The following is a 12,281-nucleotide window of genomic DNA, read 5'->3' on the forward strand; positions in this document are numbered from 1 at the left end:
TGCGCGGACGCCGGTATGAAGTCGTGGCCTGTCGTGGCATTGTCGAGTCATGTTGACAGCGTTAGGAAGAGCCCTCCCGCGTCCGTCGAGAGCCGTCAAGATAGCCCTGAGTGAGCCGCAGTTAGCACCAGGAGGGTATCAGTATCAGTGCATGGGATAGCTCCGAGTCAGTAGCCTTGAAAGTGACGGCCAATGTACCAGAGGTAGGTGGGTAACATGTAACATGCCCTGACACGTTATAGCGCCGCCGTCCTTAAGCAAGCACGTGTCAAGGTCTGCAAGGGAGACTAGTAACATGCCAAGTTCTGAAGATCTGAAGAACGACAGCTTAAGAAGGTGTGCGAACGGCTGCGAACGGTTGAAGCGCGAGTAGTCGAAGCACTGCCACCCAGACCAACTTCGGAGTTGGCCGAAAGGTTCGCATTTTGAGCGTGTCGATCTTGTGTCGATCACTGTCATGGCAGCCAAACGAATGCAGGACCCAAGCACCACCTTCAACCGAAATCAATAGAGAAGACTCAGATCTAAATTATCTTCCGTGTGGACAGACTCAACAAGAGCGAAAGCAAGTAAATCAATTACATTGAAGGGAACGCCGAAAGGGATAAAGGATGGAATGAGTTGAAAACCATCTTCAAGTTCTAACTCTAAGTCCGACTAACGTTCAAACCACAATTTCAGAGGTGAAGTCATTATATGTACGAGCGCTAGGGCGCTAGCCGCATACTCTCGTCGTAGTTTGCCCGCGGACGCATCGCGATCGGGAACTCACCACCGACACCCCTGCCCGCCGCAGCTGTGGGCCTCCTGAACGCCCCTTCCACTCCGAACGCCTCACCAAAGTCGGGCCGGTTATCCCTCCCAGGCGTACGTGCGCCAGGCCTGCGGAGCGCGTATGCAAAGAAGAAGAGGAACGAGCCCCAGATCTCGAGGAAGAAGTCGCCTGGAGTAGGAAGGGTAGGAAATGAGTCACGTTTAGGAAATAGGGCATCGAGAAATGGCTAAAATTGGCGCACTGTAGTTGATGCTATCCCAAAGCGGCTTTACGATGCTCGTCTTCTCTCCAGTCTTGTATTCATCGACGGTGAATGTCCAGCACATGAATGCAGAGAAGAACACCATCTTCGAGAAAAGGGTCCATCGGTGTACAGCGGAAAAATAAACTTTGCCAATCATCCACCCACCTCGACACATATCATCAGACTTGAGATACCATTTGCAATGTTCGCGGCCGTCCAATATTCCGTAGCTGTTACACAGTCAGTTTTGTTAGTGCGCTTAGTCCCGGAGAAACTGACGCTTGATAACCCGTCCTTCAAGGAGGCCGAGCTAGACATGAGGGAATTTAAGAGTTGAGATGTACAAAGCAAATCAGCACGGCGCGGAAGACTGACAATAAATGTTTGAAAAAAGGTTAACATGAGAATGAGCTTGATAGACAGGAACTTTGCAAGGGGCCGTTGCCCGGCAAGCTCCTCGGCGATGAGATGATCGCGAAATATTGTGAGGCCATAAAATGCGATGCTACCAACACGTTATCTCAGCAAGTGCGACGACACCGCGTTGTTGATTGCTTAGGAGATTACCTGTTGCTGAGGAAGTCGATGATCTCTAGATAAATCTGAAAAAAGTGAAAGCTATATGGCCCTCCCGGGCAGAGTAGTATTCCCTTGGCATTAGTGATAACGCCAACAACCGACATAACTATCGAGATGATTTAACGGCGGATGGTACGCGTGTGATCGACTACTACTAATAGGATGGCGTACCTGGTTAAATACCTGGTTGAACAACAACATATTGAAGAACAGACCACTGACGAACTTAACTTTGAGAGGCATCTGCATGAACCAGCAGCTGGAACGAACCTTGAGGGTATACATGAAGGAAGCCTACAATCAGAAGGTGATGCATTTGTATGTGTGACATTACTTCGCATCTTACTTTGGTAGGCCTAAATCGCCAAAAGCAAAGCTAAAATCGACACAGATCGACAAAGTATTCATTCACCAAGCTTCCCGAGAAGAAGAAAACGCGCACCGGAAACGGCAGCGGAGTCTTGTCTTTTCTCATCAAAGCCTTTTCTGCTGAGTGACCAGCGGTTGTTTTTGCTGCGAGCTGAATGAGTAGTAAGCTAGCATACGAGTCATTCGTTAGCACCATGTTTGCTTTAACGAAGAACATGAGCTAACAAGAAAGCGCTCGCCGTGATGGCCTGATAAACAAAGTCTGTCGGTAAGTAGGTGCGTAAATCGTGAAATAGGCGTCACCTCGTAAACTAGTCAAGCATAAAATAGACATCATCAATGTATTGTCACAGCACAACAGTAGAAAACGGGACCCACCTGCTTCGGCGAGGGAGAAATATTCGTAATACCGGAAAAAACGGTATGACAAGAACGATAAGATGGCGTAGACTGGTGGCATATACAATATCCGCAATCTTATCCCGCAAAAGATGTCATGGAATGAGTGTGTGCACCTCCAGATAAGCTTAGCCTACATTTGTCGTTGTTCGTATGGTTTAGTATAATTCCTAGGTTGCAGATTGTTCCTATGCTTCGCATCATTAATATTAATCAACAACGCACCGACAGTGGCGCATCACGGAAAAGATGGAGATCAAGACTGTCTACAAACCGAGGTTGGGTGGCGTTCCAGACCCATAATCATGAGAGGAAAGTACTCACTAGAACGCTACACCCTCCAGAAATCACCCATCCTATACGATGCGCGTCCCAATGAAGTGTGCCTGAGCGCCACAAACTCGATTGCTCGATCGCCTGGGTGTTCTCAGATGCGCAGCTATCCGAGGTGAACATTTGAGCGTCAATGAAGTAGATACTCAAGAAGACTGTGAAAGATGCAGAGTATGTATGTGTTGGGAGGTAAGAAACGCTGCAATCAGGGTAAATTGCCCTCAGTATATCAGCAAGAATGCAGCGCCTCGTCAAATCCTAACGCCGTCAACGTTCCGGGCATGTTGGTTCAGTGTGGCGGATGTTTCTGCATGTCAGTGAAGAGCCGTGTTATACGGCATGAACACCACGAGGTCAAGCAAAAATAGCACTTGCCTTGGTTTTGACTTGTAAAAGCTTATGTGAATCAAAGTTGAGTTTACTGCCAGGTGTGTTGCGCGCGGTAACCAGGCCGAGAGGTTTTATTCCAGCGTCTAAGTTGAGTCATGATATATAACTTTAGCCTCGAGTTGTGCTGCAGAGAAGACGGACACAGCCGTCAGCGCGGCCACGCGTTTCAGCTGCCAGCAACGGCAAATTATGACAAGTTGTGGAGTGTTTCCCGTTCAGTAGCCTGGACTATATTTGAAGTAAAATGTGCCATTCCTGGGTCCTTTAGGAACCATGCAGATATGGTGGCAAGTGACAAGATGTATGTACGTAGCTAGTGAGGGCACTGCCAATGTGAGTTTTTAGCCCCTATCTTCAGGGGGTAATCATAATAGGCGCTGCGGAGCTGGCGATCTCACAAACTCGAATCTCGTCTGCTACCGTTACACCGATCTTGCACTCTCAGTCCTATGCTTTGGGCACGCACATCGCCATGAACTACCTTGACACGTACGGAATTTCTGGGACAGGAACGGTCACACCTACCAATGAACACCAGCAGCCTGAGCAAAGCCTCAACGAGGAGGTCAACCAGGTGATAGGCCAGCTTGGGCGCTTCTGGGGCGGTTTCAGGAAGCAGGTTCGTACCTTCCTCATTCCTTTGGGCATTATTGTGCTTATGGGCTGACTCTATAAAAAGAGTGAAGCTGCGATTGCTACGGCGCGCAAAGATCTCGGTGGTGTCTACACTCAAGCACAGAAGGAGCTCGGACGCCTGGCTACCGCTCCTGATACTGTGCCAGCGTCTGTGGATGGAGAAACAACGCCTACGGAATCACGCACAGGAGAATCGTCAGCAGCGGCAGAATCGGAACAGGAAAGTAGCGATGTGGACACGACAGCGACGACGACCACCGAGCCACCGACGTCGCCCACAACCACCTCTTTCTTCGCCCGACTGCAGTCCTCGCTCCCACCGGGCATCGTCGACACGATCCAGACGGGTATCCCAGAGCGCATCCGCACCAACGCGCAGTCGATCGACTGGTCGCACCTCCAGAGCGAGTTCCAGCGCGTGCAGGGCGTCACGCGCGCGCAGGCGGAGGAGTACGTGCACCGCAGCGAGGCGTTGCTGCGCGAGGCGATGAAGGAGACGCGCGAGTTCCTGAACGAGGCCGTCAAGGTCGTCCCGCCCGAGGAGGCGGACCCCTCGGCGGGCATGATCTGGGACGGCACTGATCTGTGGATGCTGCCGATGCCCGCGTATGATATCAAGGGCAAGGGCAAGGAGACGGACGAAGGGATATCGTCGTCGCGTCCGTCGGAAGATGCGCAGCGTGCTGTCGCTACGAGGGCGGAGGCGCTCTTGAGGAAGCTGAGGAGTGATCCTGAGATTATCAGTATGGACCCGGAGAAGGAGGCGTCGACGAGGCAGCTGTATGAGGCCTGGCTGCAGGATATCGAGTCTAAGGGCGAGAACGCTGGCACGCAGACGTGGAAGGAGCGCATTGAGACTGCCCTCGCATCGCCTCATGATGGCCCTTCGCTGAAGAGTACCTTTGACTCCCTGGGTAAAGCATCATTCGTTAGTCCTCAAAATTTCCACTCTGACATCTGTATCAAGTTCCCTCTCAGCTTAGTGAGGATATATTCTGGCAGAGATACTTCTTCCGCGCCCGTCAGATTGAGGAAGAAGAGACGAAGCGCAGGGCGATTCTGCAACGTACGCCTGTTATTTCGTATCTAAATCTAAGTACTGATATCATTTTCCCGTAGAAACAACTACTCAGAACGACGAAGATTTTAGCTGGGAAGACGACGACGACGAAGAGGGTGCTGCCAAAGCGCCCGATGCCGTCAAATCATTAAACTCATCTGAAGGAACTCTCAAGGTCAAGGCCGCGGTTGAACACACATCCCCGACTCCTGCTACCAACAGCACCCGCGGAAGCAGCGATGAGAGCTACGACGTCGTATCCGAGCAGGTTAGCAACGCTGGAGATGTGCAGGATGCAGGGAAGAATGTCGAGCCACCAAAGGCTGAAGTGAAGGAAGAGAAGAAAGACGAGAAGAAGGATGCAAAGACGAAAGACGACGATGAGGAAGAGGACGATGATGAGGAAGAGGACGATGACGAGGATGACGAGGACGAAGAGGACGATGATGATGACGATGATGATGAGGACGAGGAGGATAGCGACTGGGAATGAGTGCGGACATGATACCCTGCTGAACACGATGGGATGTAGTGTAATTTTATTCTGTATGACGATATGCGTATGTCATTGCTTTGATTATCATCAAGTTTCCCCTGTCAAAAGTTCAGAGATTGTGGACACTTGTGGATGCTTGCACCGGCGGTACCGGGTGTTTTACCTGATCAACTAACGTAATTGCACCGCACCGCCAACTCTCGCAAACACGTTACACTCATCTTCTATCCGCTTTCTCTAATTCTCCAAGGGCAGGTGCCCCTTCCGCGCTGGCCCATCATCCCACCTAGTACGCCATCGCAATGAGCTCGATATACGAGCGCCGCGCGCGAAGCTCGCGCCTGTGCTCGCGCGGGCTCGTCATCCTCTTCCTGCGCTTCTTCTGGATCGTCGCCATCGTCTGGTGCGAGTTCGGCGTGTTCTTCTACAGCCTGTCCGGGTGCAGGTGGCCCGACCGGTCTCTGACGCAGGTGAGCTGACAACCGTTGTCCCGATGGCTTTGTGTCCTGGGAGGTCTGAAACTGAGACTTTCCATTTGTCGCGCTTGACAGCTCGGATCAAGCGACGCGGCGCACGGCTCGAGCGCCAACGCGAACGCGAACGCGAATGTGAATGTGAAGCCGACGAGGGTGTTGCTCGTGTCGGACCCCCAGCTGCGGTTCAAGCGCGGGGGCGGGCTTCTGGCGTCGTGGCTCGCCCCGGATCCGGCGACTTCGTACGTGAGGAAGGCGTGGCACGCTGCGACCCGTCTGCGCCCCCATGCCGTCATATTTCTTGGCGACATGCTGCATTCTGGGAGGTATATCAAGGACAAGAACGAGTGAGTCGTTTGTCTCCTGTCTGCACCTCCTCGCGTGGGCTCCTTTCTTACTGTGAGTCGGCGGTTTACACAGCTATGAAGACTACTACAAACGATTCAACGATACTTTTTCTGTCGATCCCTCTGTGCCTGTCTACTATCTCCCCGGGAACAGCGATATTGGGTGCGTTCGTTCATCACCCCTAACATCATCTGCGCTCATCGCCTCCTTAGACTCGGAGATTCACCACTATTCTCAGTGCACGCACATGACTACTTCAAGAAGTACTTTGGACCACTAAACCAGGTCGTCACCATCGCCGGACATAAGTTCGTCATGCTTGACGCGTCCGGGCTCGTCGACGAGGACTACCGTCGACACACGATAGAAAAGACTTATGATGAGTGGATGTCGTCCCCTGATGGGACTGTTTCGTTTGTCAAGTCGGTCGCTGAAGGTGTGTTCTCCGTTGTTTTGCGGTAAATATTCATTGTTGAAGCATATTTCTGGCTAAAGAGTCAACATCGGAACCTATCATACTCCTCAGTCATATCCCCCTTTCGAGACCATCGAGTAAGTCTTGTGGGCAGCTGCGAGAAAAGGGCCGGATTCTCGCTGGTGCCGGTCGAGGATACCAAAAGCTACTGGGGAAGCAGACAACAGAGTTCTTGCTTGGTTCGCTGCGTCCGCTTGCAGTCTTCAGGTATGTTCCATGATGCTATTAACTGAAGATGTCTCTCAAAAAGCCTACAGCGGTGATGATCACGATTACTGTGAAGTCACCCACATGCTGCGAAGAAAAGACGGTGGTCTTACGCCAGAAACCATCATCCCCGAAATTACCGTCAAATCCTTCTCCCCTTCCAAATTCATCCGCCGTCCGGGCTTCGAGCTGCTGTCGCTCATACCCCCAACACCCTCTTCATCTTTATCTTCGTCAGACGCTGATGCCCGTAGCTTCGCATATGACCAATGCCTCCTCCCCGACACCCAGCGGATCTGGCACACAATCTACATCCCCTGCGGCGTGCTCACCGCGCTCCTCCTCGTCTACGTGAACACGACCCGCTCGCGGCACCACCGGCGCGTCTCCTCGCTCGCGCCCATCTCGCTCTCCCCACAGGGCAGCCCGCCTCCCCGCCACCAGCAGCACCAGCAACAGCAGCAGCGGCCCGAGTCCGCGATCTGGTCGACGTTCTCGCCGGCGCGGCCCTCGCCCGGCATGGGCCCGGTCAGCCCGACGAGCCCGCTCCCGCCGTCGCTGCGCGTGCCGAGCGGGAAGGGCGGCGCGCCGGGGACGTTCCACGCATCGAGCAGCACGCCCGGCGGGCCGACGCCGCGCGACTCGCCGCTGTTGAGTCCGATTGCGATTTTCTCGGACGAGGACGACAGGGAGGATGCGTTGACGCCTGCGCATTATTTGGCGCCGTATCCGTATGCGCGACCTGCTGCTGGCGCTGGCAATGGGTCTGGGCATGGGTCTGGGCATGGACATGGGAATGGGAATGGGTTGTTGAATGGACACGGGCACGGGGCGAGGATGGGAGGGTACTTTGAGGAGGAAGAGGCGCCGCCGCGCCGCGCGAGGTCGGATTCGCTGTTTGGCAGTGGGCGCGGTGCGCAGAAGGGGTGGAGCTGGAGCTGGAGCTTTGTGCTGGGTGGGCGGAGGCGGCGGATGACGATCAAGGTGCCGGCGGTCGTGCTGCGCGTCGTGTGGCCGCTGCATCGGCAGCTGATGGTCGGGGAGAGCGGCGCGCTGGGGCGGAAGAGGAGGGGCTTGTTGCGGAGGCTGGCTGGGGATGTGTTGAGCGTTGCGTGGCCTGCGGTCGCTGCTTGGAGCGTCGTGGGCTGGTTGTTCTTCTGAAGAGAACGATGCGAGGACATTAGGAGGATCTCAGGAGGAACGGACGTTTGATTTTACATTATAACTTGCGAACTCATTGGACATAGCAGTAGATGCTTGTGTTGTGTGGCCCCAAGTGATTCTTAGATATATCTCAAACTATTAGTGCTAAGCACTGTTCGTGTACATACCTATCCTTCACATTGTACAGACACTCATACTTGGCATCACAAACGGACTACTTAAAGATAGTTCAAGGAATAGTTGATTTGCAGCAACGTCCTGCGCACGAAGGGAAAAGGCGACTGATACGATCTAATATGCATCTTACATTAATTCCACACTTGAGCTAAATAGGGAAGATCTAAGCTACATGTGCCTCAGATGATAGTGAGATGATGTCCTTGATATTCTTCTTATTGTCCCATGACGGATGAAAAAGGCTGGTACTGCAACGGACGTATCGCTTCTTCTACCGAGTCTTGACAGGCTTCGGTGCGGCAAGTAGGAGAGGAACCTGGGTAAGAGCAAACCCGGCGAGACCTAGGACTGGAATACTGTCAGAGCGAGATATATTAAAGAATTGAAGGACAACACGCACGATATCCGGTGACCTTCTCAAATGGGGCGTGGAAGTACACACTTGTAGTATAGTTTGCAAACATCCACACTCCAATAAGAGCCACATTCAAACCGAGCGCCACCTTGTGTGCTTGCGGCCAAGAGGGCGCGCGGAGCGACGACCTCAGCTGGTCGGCGAGGAAGAGGGTGGATAGCGTGAGGAGGAAGACGTGGCCCGAGACGTCGTGTCCCCTGCGCAAGCGCGGACGTCCGTGCCAGTCTATCTCGGGGAGGACGAGCACGGCGCCGAACAAGCCCGGGTGCGTAGTGGGCGAGATGGTGGACTTGGTGAAGCAGTATTCGTTCGGCACCGACACGATCGCGCCCGTCGGGAGGGACACGACGCACTCGCCTCCCGAGGCGGCCACGAAGCGCTCGATGAGAGCCGGGCCGAAGAACCAGCTGGTGAAGCCGAGCCAGACGGCGGTGGCGAGGGCGTACTGCAGCAGGCGCGGCACGACGGTGCGCTGCCTGCGCGGGGTGGTTGCCCAGAGCGCGACGAAGGCAGCAGAGGTCCAGGCCCACGCGCACTTGATGAAGTAGACGTTTAGGATGTTGGACTTGGAGGCGAAGTAGTCTGTCTGGCTGAGGTGGTGCGGGAGGTCGGTGAGGAACGGGTCGGAGGTGTCGAGGTAGGTGTTGCTGGAGATCGAGTAGACGGTGCCGACGACGAGTGTCGCGGTGAGGAGCACAAAGGCTACCAGTCTGGGGTCCATGACTCCCGGTCGCCAAAAAGTTTAGGTGGATGGAAGAGAGGCGAGGGGCAAATGACGATGCTTTCATGATGATTTATTCCCACGCTTGCGACGTCCACATCCTCGCTGGAAGACGCGAGAAGGGACGGGATGGCCTCCCAGTACGTGTTCCCTGCCGCAGTGGCAGCTAGAATATTTCTCTGCTTCACCTCTCTGCCTGAATATCTCAAGTACGACCAACAGCTATCGACACCTCTGACATCTCACCTTCGACGTAAGTGAAGCATCGCGTCTTGTCATATAGACGCGCCCAAACCTCACGTCCTAGTCCAGGAGGGCATCTTCTTGTACAAGCATGACATAGATCCATATGCAGGAGGGACTCTCAGACACGTTGGTCTTCTACCAAGTTTCTCTCTGCTTACATGCTTACGCAACTTGGACAGTCTCCCCTCTTCTTGTCCTTGTTCACCACCCTCCTGCCAACGTCGCGTCTACCATGCTCGGTGCTATGGACGCTTTGCGACTTTGCAGCTGCATATTCACTGGTGCGAATATGGCGAGCGCGGCAACGCGTGTCATCCAGCTCTCGCGATAGCTTGATCGCTAGTCTGTGAGCCCAACGTCCTAATGAACGCAAACGCGACCTCTGACGCACTCTGCCATAGATACCTGTTGAACCCTTACCTTGCTCTTCCATCTCTCGCGCTCTCCACAGCAACTTTTGACAATCTCTCGGTGTTGCTCGCGCTCATGTTTGCTAGCGAAGGTGCGCTCTCTCTCATCAAAGCAACAAAGCAGAGCATTTATTGTACCAAAAGGCCGGACTTCGCTCGCGCTCCTCGTAACCGCCACTGCCACCCAGCTTTCAATCCCATCCGCCCTCATCGTCTTGCCTGTAATGCTGCTACTCTTGACGGACCCAGTATCCCACCTCGCTGTGCCGCGCATATTCCCCGTCAAACTCTCTCGGGCGATCCCCCTCGCCACCGAATACCTGGCGTACTCTGTCGCACTCATGCTCGCGTGCACCACCCTCGTCGGGAGCTGGCGCTGGATACCCGAGACGTGGGGCGCTAGTATTATGCTGCCCGACCTCACGCCGAACCCGGGACTGTGGTGGTACTTCTTCACGGAGATGTTCGATCACTTCAGGTCGTTCTTCCTGATGGTGTTTTCGGTACGTTTGCCTTCGTGGCTGATTCTGCGACAGGTTTTTGAGTGCTTGTGCAGATACACCTCGTGATATACATAATGCCTGTATGCATCAAATTCCAGTAAGTGCATTCCGGTCTGCCCGTTTGGCTTCAGTCCGTTGGTGCTGAACCTTCGTAGGCACGATCCTCTCTACGCAGCCTTCATCCTCCTCGGCGTTCTGGGGACATTCAAAGCATACCTAAGCCTTGCAGACCCCGGCCTCTTCCTCAGCATGTTTGCCATCTTCCCTGAGGTCCACCCATGTGAGCCGCCCTTCTATAAGCATTAGACGTTCCTCAACCCACTCCCGCGTCGTTTATCCAGACCTCCGCCACCCAATCGTGACCGCGCTCCTGCACCTGCACGCGGCGCCGCTCCTCCCGCTATTCCACCATCTTTGGCTATCGGAGGGCACCGGGAACGCGAACTTTTACTACGCGAGCACACTTGTTCTGGGTCTGGCGAACGGCGCGGGGCTCCTGGATGCCGTGTGGGCGGGCTTGCGCACCGCGATCGGGGATGTTGAGCCGAAGTACGAGGTCGTGCAGGAGTAGAAGCGGTGTGCCGGTGTATTGAGATGCGGGAGGTTTGGTGCATCGGAGGCGGCGGTTTCGTGTCGCTGGTGTCTGCTCATTGGTTTTTTGTTGTTGATAGAATTAACGAATAAAAATTCGTGGTATGGGGACTGTCAGTAGGCCTCGCTTGCTCAAGGATTTGTCTGTGCCCGCGAAAGCTCGTGAAAAATCACCCGCGGCATGAAAAGCTCTGCGTTGCATGAAGCACTCCCGCACCACCAAGCGTTGGTGCAACCGGTTTAGGGGCTGCTATATGCATTTCACCACGGGTTGGATCGGTCATTGGTATTCGCTATGCGGCACCGGGTGCCTTGTTTGAAGCATCGTTCGGCGCCTCGACTACCCGATAATTGGTCTACATCATTCATTCATTCATTCATCGCAATGGAAGGCTGGACTCAGACAGGGGCCTGCCGGTTGTCAATATCCACTCCCGCCTTCAAATGCTGTAACTTGGCTCGAGCACGCCTTCGATGCCCACGGATGCCCACCGATCAGCCCCATACCCCGGCAGGTATAGATTCCACGATAATGCGCCCACCAACATGTGCATTGCGCGGGCCTCGAAGAGCGTACGCTCAACGGGCGGCAAATATAGCATGACGGAGACAAATTCGGAGCGGTCGGTCTCATTTGTCCCTCAGGGAAGGGCCCGATGATCTACCCACCCACTGATTGAAGCCGCTGAGCGCGGGGGTGCCGCGATGTCAATATTGCGGATTCTTGAAATTGAGCACAATGAATTCGAAGTTCGGCGGTCGACGCGGACGCCGCGAGCGAAATCGTAGTACGGCAGTAGTGCCGTGCTACCGTAGGACAATTTCAGTTCGGATTTTACCAGTGGACGCCAATAATAGGCTGCTGCCAGTGGGAGGGCGGAGACAAATTCGCGGGTCTTCCGCGTCTGCGTCGCGGTGCAGCTGACGATACTCGACATTCGGTATCCGTCAATCATATGATATTATCGGCGCTGGACGGGAGCTTCTATCGTAGGCCTACCCACTCCGCGAAACATTTATTTATCGCCTCGGACGCCGACTCGTTTATCTGGCCCAGGCGCCACAGACATGCTGTGCTGCTGGTCACGTTGCTGCATTCAGGTCGCAAACATAGCGCCACCACGACCCCCCATAAGCGTACTGTAAGTTCGCGCGACACGGTCTGCAGCGGGCCCGAGGACGTGGGCTATTTGCTATACGATGGAGCGGGACTGAATGGACGTTCGACGTGTAATAACACACGGGTACTCCGGTGACCCCAGTGTCCCCC

At 54.2% G+C, this 12,281-nt stretch overlaps 5 protein-coding genes across 5 annotated transcripts; 3 read left to right on the forward strand and 2 right to left on the reverse strand.

Moving 5' to 3' along the window:
- Nucleotides 1–707: 707 nt before the first annotated feature.
- Nucleotides 708–2,822, reverse strand: CONPUDRAFT_88907 (DUF300-domain-containing protein; the record flags this gene model as incomplete). The annotated part of the gene is made up of 15 exons (XM_007768613.1): nt 708–943; nt 1,017–1,122; nt 1,185–1,249; nt 1,299–1,329; nt 1,395–1,524; nt 1,587–1,704; nt 1,782–1,815; nt 1,869–1,892; nt 1,945–1,974; nt 2,041–2,134; nt 2,193–2,229; nt 2,346–2,443; nt 2,504–2,536; nt 2,592–2,632; nt 2,691–2,822. The coding sequence occupies 15 exons, from the start codon at nt 2,820–2,822 to the stop codon at nt 708–710; spliced, it is 1,209 nt and encodes a 402-aa protein (XP_007766803.1).
- Nucleotides 2,823–3,561: 739 nt separating this feature from the next.
- On the forward strand, nt 3,562–5,379 carry CONPUDRAFT_163924 (uncharacterized protein; the record flags this gene model as incomplete). The annotated part of the gene is made up of 4 exons (XM_007768614.1): nt 3,562–3,708; nt 3,769–4,639; nt 4,693–4,791; nt 4,845–5,379. The coding sequence occupies 4 exons, from the start codon at nt 3,562–3,564 to the stop codon at nt 5,276–5,278; spliced, it is 1,551 nt and encodes a 516-aa protein (XP_007766804.1). The 3' UTR covers nt 5,279–5,379.
- A 194-nt stretch (nt 5,380–5,573) lies between these two features.
- Nucleotides 5,574–8,054, forward strand: CONPUDRAFT_101270 (Metallo-dependent phosphatase). The gene is made up of 6 exons (XM_007768615.1): nt 5,574–5,751; nt 5,833–6,101; nt 6,175–6,264; nt 6,315–6,538; nt 6,598–6,784; nt 6,835–8,054. Exons 1-6 carry the CDS (start codon nt 5,584–5,586, stop codon nt 7,943–7,945), a joined length of 2,049 nt encoding a protein of 682 aa, XP_007766805.1. The 5' UTR covers nt 5,574–5,583; the 3' UTR covers nt 7,946–8,054.
- A 165-nt stretch (nt 8,055–8,219) lies between these two features.
- CONPUDRAFT_163926 (uncharacterized protein) lies at nt 8,220–9,270 on the reverse strand. The gene is made up of 2 exons (XM_007768616.1): nt 8,526–9,270; nt 8,220–8,473 (listed from the first exon to the last, which is right to left on the reverse strand). Exons 1-2 carry the CDS (start codon nt 9,259–9,261, stop codon nt 8,397–8,399), a joined length of 813 nt encoding a protein of 270 aa, XP_007766806.1. The 5' UTR covers nt 9,262–9,270; the 3' UTR covers nt 8,220–8,396.
- On the forward strand, nt 9,245–10,991 carry CONPUDRAFT_136088 (PIG-U-domain-containing protein; the record flags this gene model as incomplete). The annotated part of the gene is made up of 8 exons (XM_007768617.1): nt 9,245–9,514; nt 9,569–9,633; nt 9,687–9,853; nt 9,909–10,009; nt 10,062–10,420; nt 10,474–10,517; nt 10,576–10,700; nt 10,762–10,991. Exons 1-8 carry the CDS (start codon nt 9,391–9,393, stop codon nt 10,989–10,991), a joined length of 1,215 nt encoding a protein of 404 aa, XP_007766807.1. The 5' UTR covers nt 9,245–9,390.
- Between the last annotated feature and the right edge of the window lie 1,290 nt (nt 10,992–12,281).

This window comes from Coniophora puteana, assembly GCF_000271625.1.
Source record: "Coniophora puteana RWD-64-598 SS2 unplaced genomic scaffold CONPUscaffold_4, whole genome shotgun sequence".
Taxonomy (NCBI): domain Eukaryota; kingdom Fungi; phylum Basidiomycota; class Agaricomycetes; order Boletales; family Coniophoraceae; genus Coniophora; species Coniophora puteana.